Source organism: Pagrus pagrus (assembly GCF_965226575.1).
Source record: "Pagrus pagrus genome assembly, chromosome: 7".
Taxonomy (NCBI): Eukaryota; Metazoa; Chordata; class Actinopteri; order Spariformes; family Sparidae; genus Pagrus; species Pagrus pagrus.
Genome location: NC_140191.1, coordinates 21,842,680 through 21,856,183, shown reverse-complemented (window position 1 = coordinate 21,856,183; position 13,504 = coordinate 21,842,680). Strand labels below are relative to the sequence as shown.

The following is a 13,504-nucleotide window of genomic DNA, read 5'->3' as shown; positions in this document are numbered from 1 at the left end:
ATCCTATTACACATTTTACAAAGACACAAATAAAATATAACAGGAAAATGATCTCTAAGCTACTATAGATCTTTTGATCTTATTAAAGAACGTGTGCACAAAAAGACCTAAAGCAGAACACACGTCCAGTCACAACCAATAAGCCTGTAGGCCTTTGAGCCATCTGTAGGACATTATGAATTAGATTAAAGAACAGAGGCTGGAGTACTCAAACACACTGGGTGGTAAAGTCTTAATCCAAAACTGATGGGGAGGAGTGGGGCAGAGATAGGGAGACGTTATTCCTAATTCAAACCTGATGAGGGCAAGGGGCAAAAAAGAGAGAGCGAGGAGGAAAAGGAGGACAACACAAATACAAGGCCACAGAAGTATCTGTTTTGTGAAAGACATGCAGACAAAGATGAACAGCTGTCCACAACAACAGCATTAACTACTTCCTGTCTTCTTATTCCTGCAAAATAACAATGGAGAGACCTGGCTGTAACCAGATCACTCTGTAATGACTACCTGGTGCACTGGAGCCCAAAGTGTCCAGACTCTGCACGCCACATTCAACAAATTCAAGTGTAAAATGTATGCCCTATATTTTATATTCACATGTTTACACACACAATAAACTGTGCTAGATGTGTACATGTAAATTACTATTATGAGACACTGCACATGTCAGTGAAGGCAGAAAAGTAGCTGAAATCATAATTTACTGCTCCTCGTAGGGTACACAAATTCTTCAACATTCAGAGCTTTGACTCCACAGGCAAAAAAGCATGAAAACAAATTGCTTGCTATATCACTAACTCAGTGCAGCTCATGTGTTAGAGTCCTTTTGGGCTCTAACACACAAGCTAAGGAGGACTTACTTGAGAATGCAGTTGACTAAACTGGGCTCAGAGGTTTTACTGCTTAGAAAACAGGCTGCCACTGACTTCTGTAAAACACTGAGAATACGCCTACTTGCATGTACTCATTAGAATGCTTGATCTGCAGAATTTAAATTAAAATATATCAGAGCCCCCCCAAAAAAGAATGAACCCCTTGTCATTGTATCCAATTCTCCTGCTAAACAAGCTGCTGTTCACAAACAATGTAGACCACAGCTTTGAATTACTGGCACCATTCTCATAGACCTCTTATCTCACAGATCAATTTCAATACCTTGTTATTTGCCTAAGCTCTACAGAACATCGTTCTTAGTATAAACTGAAGGCAAATCATTTGCATGCCTTCAGGGTTGTTTCCATTTCTATTCTACTTAACATGTTGCAATTTCAGCCATTAAGGAACATAATCAAACCTTCTATTTATCCAGCATTATTGCCAAAAGTTGGTCCTACATCTCTACTTTGTCTCCTGCGATCCAGTCTCTTCTTAAAATATAATTCATGGTTACATATGCAAAATGAGTTGAGGTTGTAAGAGGCGGTCTTCTAGTCCCTCCCACTAAAAACGTCCTTCCTGCTAAGTCATTAGCATTGACAGAACGCATACATATAACACAGTCACATACAGACAGCAAGACAATTTTACAATGGAGGGGCCTGAAGCAGCAGACAGTGCTGGTGATGACTACATGACAATGGATGCTGAAAATTGGTTAGAACATGATGATACTTATGAAAATGGAGATACAAATGATTCAGGAAGAAAAGATGGTTCAGGAGGACATAAATCAGGCCCTGATTCAAGACAACAGAAGAAAGAACCCCCTCGACGCCCAAATCCAAATACTGCAGGACCCCCCTTCCAACCACCTGTCGCCGACAGATACCTCACCATTAGACGCCCTCCACTGAATACTCACACTGGATCAGGAATGAAGCAATCACCTCAATTAGGTAAGCTACATACTCAAATTAAAATCATATAAATATAGTACAGTACATGCAGACACACAAAACAAAAGCATGTCAAAATGGTAAATAACTTTAAATTCTCTTCTGATTAGTTCTCTTCAGGCGTACTACAGTGTGTATGGTGTCGCTGTGTATTCTGTTACTTGGAGGGCTGTTCGGTTTAAGCTTCTACAGTGAGTGTCTTTTATGAAATCACAACCTAAAAGATGCACCAGAAGCAAACCAGATGTGACAAAATCTACACTGCATTAATGCATAACACTAATTTAGTACACTTATGGTAATCTTGTCATGTCTTGTATTGAATTGTAGACTGTATACCTGTATGTGCATGCATGAATTGTGTATGTGAATGTGTATTCTACTTGACCTGTGTCCTGTGAGACCAAATTCAGAAATATTAACATCTCTTTTATAACAGGTGTAACATTACGTGAGAAGCTTAATGAAAGGACTGAAACGCTAAAGACAGTACAAAAGGAAAACGATGGCTTGGAAAACGAATTAGGTGAGTGCTCCTGGAAGAATGATTCTTAACAGAGTGTGCAATAAATAATTAAATACATAAATAAATGACAAAAAAACCCTTTTCCTTTTTTATAAATCTTTCATAAAACCTTTTATAAAAGCTACCATTCTTGTGAAAATGAAAAAAAAAGTTTGACTTAATCTAAACTGTTATTTATCTATACAGGCTTTCTGAGACAAATCTCCAGACCAATATACCAAGCTTCCAGCACAGACAACTCTTCAACTGGGCGTGACCTGTTCATACTAAATTATGACATTCTTGAGGCAAGAAATAGATTTGCTAGATTGGATGATTGAATAGATTTGACACACACACACACACACACACACACACACACACACACACACACACACACACACACACACACATACACACACATACACACACACACATATACTGTATATGTAAATACAGTATGAAAAAGTTAAGAGTATACAAGGACATTATCTTAATTAACAACTTTATTTGGCTTCACAGGAGCTAAAGGAATGGGATTCTTTCCATCTGGCTCGCAGCAACTCGAGTGATGAGGGAAGGAGCATTGAGTACTCCTGGAACTGCACAAGAAACGATGCCTGGGAATAAGTACTGTATCAACAACCATGATATAATTTGTTTATCATATCTCAGAGTATGTTTTGGGGTTAATTAGTGCTGTATATTGTAGAGTTGTGACATATTATGCTCCAGGTCTGCCATTCAGTCCTGCTTTTAACAATTTGTCTATATCAGGGCTGCCCAAAGTTGCCCCGCCATAAGGTTCAATTTGACTGCTAAATGTTTCTAGTGAAAAACAACAAAACTAAAAACATTAAATAATTATAATAATGTTTACGCTATTTATTTTTTTTTTATATGGGAAAAAAGGCTCTTAAAATATGTGTAGATACCCAATTATAAACAATGTTATACCATGAACATGGCAGGTACAGTGACACTTTGAGCAGGTCAATTAATGGAACTTTGAATCCTTGTGCTATTTGGCATCTTAACAATTCAATACAGCTGTTGCTTCTTTCATTTTTGGCCATCCGAGGCAAAAAGTTTGGGCACCTCTAGTCGATAGATAAACACTCATGCCCAACTCCATATGGGGCAGTTTAAAGAAGTCTACTAATAAATGTTTGTCAATTTTTACCTAAGAGTGCTTCTGATTTTTCTCTTGTAATGGCATGTCAGATGGGAAGATACACACACTAAACTGTCTGTGGGTTTTCTTACTGAGCACAAGCTGAAAAAAGGACCATACAACATATAACTAAAGGTAGCTGTTGGAGAAGTTAGTAGTTGTTTACATTTAAATATATTCTATGTTGTTAATCAATTTATTAGTTAAATTAGTTTCTATCAATTTTAATTAAAGGTACACAATTAAACAATGTCGCATTCACACTATAACAAATAAATAAAAATGATAAATAATAGCAATCTCCTTCATTCCTAAACTGCATTTGTAAAGTGCCTCCCATAGGGGGCATCACTGTAACATAACTCCATCTATTGTGTTGTGCATGACACATTATTACTAACATAATTGCAAACAGTCAGCATTAACATCTGGTTTAAACCTTGAGTCAAAGTTGGCAATGCTCATATGAATTACCATGCCTAGAGCAATAATCAATAAGCAATGCTGATGAAGTATTAAATCTTTTAGAACCAGTGATGCCAATGTTTGGACATCAATGTAAACTGGCAAATGTGTACAAGGTAAAAGTGTATTGTTTCACTCTACTAACAAAGTTTCACAAATATCTTAAACTCTTTAAACAAGAGAACACAGGCATCATTGCTACATGAACTCAAATAAACACACCAGCACCCTGACACTACGTATTTCCACTCAGCCAAGCAGGCAACAGGAAGAGGAAAAGCTGCTTCCTGTGGAAGAATGGATGGTGGGGGCGGTGGTCACTTTGAGTATTCCCTACTCTGTGTGTGTGTATGTGTGTGTACACAGCGTGCTGTCAATATATGTTTGAGTTTTATACAGCAGTACCATCCATCTTTTCTACTACTGTTGTCTCAGGGATTATTGGTTCATCTCAACCTGGAGTGCTGACACAACTGACTTTGGGCCGTCACTGAAGCTGCCCCTGGGCCTTCATGTTGACAACACTCATTGCACATGCTTCCAAATACCAGTGATTTGTGACACTGTGAGTGGGAGGATTTGGGCCATTGGCCCTGCTCTTCCTTGGCTACACTTTTGTTACAGAAACAATAGGTACTGGTGGACGGTGAAAGTGAATTATGTGTTATTCAACATACTCTCCATCAAACCAAACCAAACCAATCTACCATCCATATGTACCAGCCTGTACATCCTTGATATGTGTGAACTTTAAATGGATAGTCATATCTGCCAGATATGGGTCATTAAAATGCAATGTTACATTATAAAAAATAATAAAATGTGACTATGAAAGGGATGTGTAAGGTTTATGAGAGGAACACTAACACAAACAGTATTGATGGATCAGGAATTGACGATGTAGATTTTCAGTGAGGAAATCCATAAGGGGTTAAAATAACCAATAGAGCATAGTACTGTAAGACTGCAGAGTGGATACAGTATAATGTCCTCAGCTACACTTATTAGTCAGCAGCAGAGCTCCACAGACTCCACTGAAGTACGATATGGTAGGGAGGGTGGTGGAGCAGAGCAGCAGAGGGCAGCACACAGCTATGGGAGGGGCAGGGAGGCAATATGGGTCAATTATGGGAACAGCGCTGTGACAAGACATGACAGGGGGGGCAGAGTTGAGGCAGTGTGGAAAACAGCTGAATAATATGACAGAGAAAGTGGCAGGAAAGAAAATATCAGTCCACAGTGAGTCACAGCCCAAGGGAGAGGATGGTTTGGGAGAAGAAAAACAAGAGGTGCATGTTTGTGTGTGTGGTGGTTATACAGGGGTGGGAGACCTTAGCTTGTTACTGTGAGTGACAGTCATAATAATAGTTTGTGACTGCGTTGCACGTGCACAACAGAGACAAAGACACTGTCTTACCATGCAGTTCATAGCAAAGTGGTTGTGCTGGGTCTGCAGCTCGACAGCATGCTGGTGGTTCCCTCCGATCTCTGTGTAACTGGTGAGAAAAAGCCCCTTGTTGTGCATGATCCAGTCGAACATCTAGAAATGGAAGAGCGGGAGAAATTCCAGTTAGTTTCACAGAATGCTATGTAAATGAAAAGGGTTTTTCCGTCTCATGTTTACTCACAACAACAGCACTGAGAATAAAAGAGGGCCTGTTGTTTTGTGTTTGTAATTAACTAAAACCTAAAATCAGTCATCACTGCACTGACTTCTGGCTGCAAAGAACAAGCACTGTGCATGTGTAGTGTCCGCTGTGCTTAACCCTTCATTTATGTCGCAGCATGTTGCTCTCTCCATAAGTTTGTTCGACAGAAAAGGTGTGCTTAAAGCTATGGTCTACGATGTGAAAGATTGATCATTATTATTAACATTACTTAGATGGTGGTTATGGCCCAATAGTACAACCTACACAATGTGAAGAGCAAAAGCAACCAAATAAATCGGATCGGAGTTTCCCCTTGCTTAAATTTGCACTCTCTCTTTTGGACACTCCATCCAATCCCCTCGCTCACTCCCCTGGTCCTGGTCACGCCTCGTCCCAACCCACTTTCGCATTTGAAACTACAAGTGGGCAAGAGGTTTGTTTGGCCCTGAGCAGTTCAGGTATGGAGGGAAAACAGAGCAACAGAGCAACAGTAGCAAGCGGCCTCTGCTTGCCCCACCGGCGAAGGCTGAAAGAAAGCGCAAGTCTGTCACTGAAAAGGCAGAGACAAGGCGGAGATGCGACATAAAGAGGGCTCAACCCGAGTAAACATTGGGTCATCGTTTTAACGGTGGCGAAAGCTCCGTGAAGATATGGACCTGAAAAGCGATGCTGATACAGCGGAGTTTTTGGTAATCTTTCGTCTTTATTGTGGATGTTGTGACAAAGATACGTTTATGCCGATGCTGGCTGATGACTGTGAAAGCTGCCATTAGTTTTTTTCTGTTATTAGATGGCGTCGAAACAATTTCGTTAGCCTCTATGTTAGCATTGCAAGCTAAAATTGCTATCATATTTACACCAAATCAGCCTATTTATTTGCTTGTGGCAGCTAAATGAAGCAGCAAGTAATGCAAGTAAGATGAATGAATGAATGAAATCGTTACTCCGCATTCATAGCTGGCGCCGTATTTGGTTTCTGCCGGCCGGCTTGTTGCTCTTGTTGCTCTTGTTGCTTGTTGCGGGAGGGGGTGTGTCGCTGGAGGCTCCAAGGGGAGGGCGATATGAGCTCGGAGGGGAGGGATTAAGGAGCACAGAGGGGAGGGGTGTGTGTGTGGGGGGGGGATGCTTTTTTCAAATGTTTCTCAGAACGTAGACCATAGCTTTAATTACTGCCCTTTCCATAGCAGGCCTCTGCATTTGCCTCCATCTCTGCACAGTTTATATAGTTTCCCAGCACCAGACACACACTTACACACAGTCATTTACTCTCTGTTTCTACGCACAAGCACACAGCTCAGATAATATTTGACCAAGATAGGGCTTGAGTACACCAAAACATACACAACTCAACCTTACATGACCAAACCAAGTAGTTCCAGTCAACCAATTCACAATAATACACTATATATATACACAGCCTCACTAAGCTACATGGGGATGAAAGTTGATCTGAGGACTTAAATGTCTGGATTAATGTAATGTTTTCAAATTCCCAGCAAAGACTTGCATGCATGCATGCTCACGCCTCAGACTGGCTTCTGTGTGAGCTGAACCAATTAACCTTATCCTCAGCATGGTTTAAATCATGTAAATAGCATGAAAACTAGAATAAAATAGAATAGATCAGCACTCTTACCTTCTCTGCGTCTTGTTCGAACAGACGCAGTTGGAAACATTGGTCCAACTTCAGCTTCCTCATGTGCCACAGCTGCTGCAGATTTTGGCGAGTCCCATGCAGCTTATCCAACAAACCCGTCACTTTAGCTACTAGGTTGTGTGCGTCCGCATGCGTATGGAATCCGTGATGATGGTCGTTGGAATCTCCACTAGCTCCACCAGAGCGGTTACCATACCCACTTTCACCACTACTTCCACCTCCTGCTGTTTGTGACTGTAGCCTTTGTAGCAGCCTGCGTCCCTGCGTATCCAGCTCTTCCACAGATGCCTTAGTGGCTCTTTTCTTAAGCGCTGCATGTTCTTCCATGAGTCTCCGAGCCCCCTCCAGGTCCCGTGGGAGATCACGCTGGGACAAGGTGTCCTGGAGCTCCTCAAGGCGTGCCAGTGCCCGCGCTGCATCGCTGGCAAAAGTCTCAAAGGACAGCCGCACCTGAAGTGAAAGTAAAAAGTGACCTGCATTTTCCAAAATGAAGATACTACTGAATATAAGCTTATTGAGAATTGCTAAAAGACAAGACTTGCTGAAAGGAGCAAAGTAGTTTTCTTAATTAAACACAAAAAAGGGTTTAAGCCAAAGGCTGATGTTTTTCTGTATGACTTTCGAAGAGCAGAAGAAAAAAAATGATAATGAGAAAGCATCCAAACCTCAATCCAGTCATCATGGTTGTACTCTAAGCTGCCCTCAAAGTCAGCTGTCAGCTGGGATGGGTCCACGATCTTGGATAAACCCTCTAACGAGACCATCACCGTCTGGTGCAGGAGGGCGGAGGGTGTATGTGGGACAAATGAAGTCAGAAGTGAAAACAAAGAGATAGATGAGGTGGAAGAGAGGTGAATGCAGGAAAAGAAAAAAGTGAAAATAGTGAAAAACATTGAAAATAGACAAACAGAGGATAAGAGGGAGACTGACTTATCAACACAGTCGTCATCTTATCCATGTTCCAAACTACTCAAATTGAACTTGGCAAAATATTTCCTACTGTTAAACCTGGATCATGAAAAGAATGTGCAGAGTCAGTGGCCCCACTCGTCTACTGTTTACATAGGTGGGGCGACCAAAAAGAAAAGAAAAAGATTCCAGACATTTTAAACAGCAGTCATGTTATCATTAATAAGATGCAAACACACAGATATAAACTCTTAGGAAGTAAAAACAGTCCAAGGGAAACACAGATATGGGGGTGGAGTCTCTCTCATATAGCTGCAATAATAACTGCAGTTTTAGCTTCTCTTTAACTGCGAGCAAAGATCTTCTTGCACTGCTGGATGATGAGCAGCATTTATGAAAACTCAACAGTTCTTGATGAAGAAGATGAGAACACATCTCAATCACTTCCCTTGACCAGAACAAGCCAGAGACTCAAACCAGTGACCTCCTGTTTATCATTGTGTACTACTCATGTGCAGTACATGATTGACATCATACAAAAACGACAAGTGACTTGTCCAAACCAAACTCACTACTGTTGGGATAAAATGCTTCAACATGTCCTATATATCCTGTTTCCATAGTAACTGGGTCAGGACTAAATATACCAGCACTACATGCCCACACGGGACAGAACAGTGCCACTGTCACTGAGCAGCAGTCCAATTAGAAATGATAAATTAAGACCGATGGCTAAGCTAAACTAACGAGGACTCTAATAGTTTATAACGAATTTTTCAAATGTACTGGTGTAAAGAGCACTACCAACATCTCCATCTCTTGTCGAAAACAATAAAACAATTATAAGCCTGTATACTTAATAGAGACTACACCACCAATGTGTAGCATTAACAACTAAATCCAAGCTAAAAAAAGTTTTGTGTAGTAATAGTTCAAGTATTAAGAGTGTCACCCACCTCAAATTCAAACTTGGAGCTGCCAAAGTTGGTCCTCTGCTTCTGCCAGAAGTTGTCTGGCTTGATGATGAGGGCGACGTGGATACAAGACGGGAAAGACTCCTGGAGGATCTTCAGCAGAGGCTTGATGCTGTCCCACTTAGAACCACGCATGTCCACAATGACTGTAAAGCCATGTCTGGCCACCTCCTCGCTGCAGAAAACATGAACAAAGAGGTCAGATCCTACGAAGAAGAACAAATTGAATTACTTTTATATGATTTTATAATGCTCACATTAAACCTTTAGAGCATCTGAGGAGAGAGATGTGATTGATTTAAGAATGAACAAACCTGAATGAGCTGAAAGAAAAAATGTCAAACTACTGAGTCACATTATTGTCACTGCCCAAGTAACAGAAATAGAGACACTATGAAGCCAAAAAACGGAAATGACTCATTGTAATTTTTACAAAGGGTTGATGCCAATAAGATTTAAAGTGAAAAGATCCCATGTAAATCTCCAGAGCATCTGGGGAGGAAAAAAAATAGTTAAAACACAAGCGCTGAAATTTCCACTGCTGCTTACCAGGAGTCCTGCTGCTGTATAAGTCCATAAAAGGCTGTTTCTCGGTGTGAAAGGCTTTAATCTGAATGTGACTAGCTAAGAGACAGAAACAGACGCAGGCCCTCCTGCTCTAACTCACTCTGACCTCACTCTCTGAAAACAGATCGGCAGCCAAATGGCTAGAGAAAAACAGAGTGTAGAGGAGGGAGAGGAGAGAGAGAGGGAGCGAGGGGGAGGGGGAACAGATATAACAGAAAAAGAGGGAATGACAGAAGAAATATTTAGATGAGAGAAAGAGAAATCAAGCTGGGGAGAAGAGGAATCTGACCTCTGAGCCTGGCTGGCCACCTCGGATGGATCTTTTCTCCCCTCTATTTTCACATCATAACACAGTTCCCTAAGAACTGAGCCTTTTTGAGGCCTGTAAGTCTTTGTGCACCAACTGCAACTAGTACATCTACTTGTCTTTTACTGCTACAACACGCAATATTTTCAAAATTAAAGCACAAAAAAAACATATAAACACACACATATATACACACACACACACACACACACACACACACACACACACACACACACACACACACACACACACACACACACACACACACACACACACACACACACACACACACACACACACGCACACAGATAAAAAAAATACATTGTTCATATTAATTATCCAACTTAGTCTGCACTCCAAACTGAACCAACTAATGTAATGTTAAAATAGAAGACAAAAGCAGAGACGATAAAGAACAAAAGATCACAGTCCTGATAACGCCGCAGTTTATCATGTGATTTAAGCCTTTTTTAGCTTTAATGCACCTGTGAAAAGACATGAAAATATTTAGTTGCAGGTGTCATCGTCTGGTTAATAGTTTGTACATGGACTTAAACACAGACGTGCAAACTATCTACTATAAGAAAATTGGTATCATACTGACAACTGCTGACTGAAATCCGCTCAGACGTCAAGTATTTTTTTTTTAATTTGCTTCGGGACATCCCAGAATGCTTTCAAGGAGCCCTTAAGAAATCTGGACCCAGTTTTTCCAGAAACTGATCTGGATCACCTCTTGCCTCGAGACAAAACTCTACTGAGAAAAAGACTTAAAGCAGTAGACCTGCAAAGCACTGGAAATCGCAATACAGGGGAGATCAGAAGCAGCAGAACTGAGGAGTGCAAGCTTCCCTCCAAGCTAATCACAAGCGACTCCAAACAGAACAGCCTGGAGCTAAGTGTTAAATGTGAAGGAAAGGTGCTTCTCAACCTGCACATCAGCCGGCACAAAACTACAGAGTGAGTGCAGCTCTGCAAGGACATCCTGTGGCTACATCCCTCCTGCAGCAGTTTATAGACTTGAGTCCAAATGATAAAACAGTGCAGGGAAACAGGAAAGAAAAGCAAACTGCTATGACACTTTGTTTAATGAGAACTGACCCACTCTAACTAGACAGTATCAACAGCAGAGTGAGAGAAGTGAGAGTTACTAAAAAGTGGCAACCTACATAAGGAGCAGCAGCTTTTTCTCGCAAGTGAGGAGGAAATGAGAGGGGGGTAAAGGAGGAAGGGGGGTTGAAACATCACAGAGAATCTAAAGCAAAACCATCCCAGCCCTTTGTAGCCTCAGGTTATCCTTCAGCATTTTAAATCCAAGCAAGGTGGGAAAGTCAGTGACACAAAGAAAGTGATAAGATGTGTGTGAGTGTGACTGCATTAGAGGCTGAGAGGATGAGTCTGTTTCAAATCAACCCAGCATTTAGAGCAGGGTCTATAAGTCAGTGCATGTATGAGATTGTGTGCATGTTCACAAGCCTGAATCTTCCACTAAACACTGTATATGTGTGCTTGTAAGCACATTTCCTACCTGGGGATAGTAGCCAGGTAGGCTATGAGCCTGCGCAGGTCTTCGGGTCGTATTCTGTCATGGTTGCTTCGTGCTGGAAAGGTGAGAACAGGACCTCCACGTCTGTCTCTGCCACCTTTAGGTAGAAACAAGACAAAAAAATGTTTAAATAACAGCTACTTCCCATGATGATAATGCTCATATAATGCACATGGCTTCAGCAAAGCTTACCTAACAGACTACACCAAACATACACCCTAAGATTTAGAGTTAGTGCTGCAGTTCTCTGAGATGACAGCAGCTATCTCTTATGGGTACCCTCTTTGAAGATCTCTGCAGTTAGTCATAACTATACTGAGTCAAACTGAAGAGTCAGAGCTCAAATTACAGTCATGATGACAAGACTAATAGCTTTCAGTCAGACACTGCAGGAACAAACAACACTATTAAAGAAGAGCGAAAAACACTCTCAAACTCACTTATGGCAATGCCCATGCAGTTAACACTAATGGGGTAAAGGTCAGTCAGCACACGACGAGTTAGAAACAGGTCAGAGGAATAAGTGAGTGCACTTAAATAACCTGACAAGTAGATATCAAGAGGGAGAAGCTTGAATTTTTAACAAAATAATAGCCCACTGCCATGTTGGGAAATTTAAAGGGGCACTATGTAGTTTTCGAAAAATACATTCAACCTCAGATTTTTAATATTTACATATAAATGAGGTAATAATACAAACTGACAAATATTTCGTTTTTCCATAACTGAATAAACAAGCTGTTCTCAGAGGAAAATAAGGACACTGTTTGAAGCTGGAAAGGTGGCAGGGTCTGCCAAATGTAAATAAAGTAAAACAGTGAAATTGTGTTGGACTTTAAGGTCAGTTTGTTTTTTCAGTTTACTCAGTCATGAAAACAAAGACAGTTTGTTTATTTAGTTTGTTTATGCATAAAAAATCAGTCTATGAAGATCTTTCTCTTCTGATTAAAATTTCTTCCTCAAAGCTACACAGTGCATCTTTAAGGGACATACTGTATAGTATCCGTTTGAAGTGAGTGGCACTGAGTAGACATCTTTGGAGGAGGTACCTATGATATCTTTCAATACAAGAGGCACAAAGCCTTGAAACGGTGTTGATTTTATGCATGTTTATGATTTTAAGTAAGAGTTTGACTTCAGAACTCTCAGAAGTACTTAAATTAAACACTAAAAATGTCATGTATGCTGAGAGTAAAGGTGTCTTTCTGACAAGCAGACACTCACTGTGTGAGACTGAATTCTTCACTTTTGTCTTTGATGACTCCACCTTACTTCATGCATTCGTCTATTGCATCAGCATACAAACACAATACATGAATGACAAACCCCCTCCATGCAAGGTCTCTGCAGCAATGGCTCGACTTCAAAACAAGTAAAGGACAGAGTTTGACATTTTTAGGAGGTTAGCGGAGATGAAGGCCAATACCAGCTTGTTCAAAAATGTAAACCTACAAAAACACCATTTCTGAAATAGATTTCTTATTTTGAAACATGAGACATTTTAGACTTTTTTTTGGAAAGACTGGTTGAGGGCAACTAAGGAAACGTACAAGTCTAGTTTGGTTGTCACTCCTCTTCATTGAAAATTAATTAATGAATGAATGGCAGTTCTTTTAGTTTTATGAAGATACAATATCCGATAATATCAGAGATATATACTGTAACTATATACATCTGACCTGAGAGAAAGGCGACCTTCTCCTTGAGGATTGGAAGCACATCAATGGCCTTCATATCCTCATTGCGATGAAACCCTGAAACACAAAGAAAAGTAGAGAGGTCAGCAGGCAAACACTGAAACGGCGACTGAAACCAATCTTTATGTTTTTTTGCATTCAATTTCACACCAATGTGGCAACGTGACATGTGCTTGTCACTGCTCGTTTTAACCTGGATGACTTCATTCAAGTCATTTA

The 13,504-nt window shown here is 40.6% G+C and overlaps 1 protein-coding gene across 1 annotated transcript in view; it reads right to left on the bottom strand.

Moving 5' to 3' along the window:
- The window catches only part of triob (trio Rho guanine nucleotide exchange factor b), a 119,607-nt gene that overhangs the window by 62,111 nt on the left and 43,992 nt on the right, over nt 1-13,504 (bottom strand). The window contains 6 exon segments of the mRNA XM_084357287.1: nt 5,397-5,519; nt 7,265-7,735; nt 7,951-8,055; nt 9,151-9,343; nt 11,571-11,685; nt 13,268-13,342. Coding sequence (XP_084213413.1) covers nt 5,397-5,519; nt 7,265-7,735; nt 7,951-8,055; nt 9,151-9,343; nt 11,571-11,685; nt 13,268-13,342 — 1,082 coding nt within the window.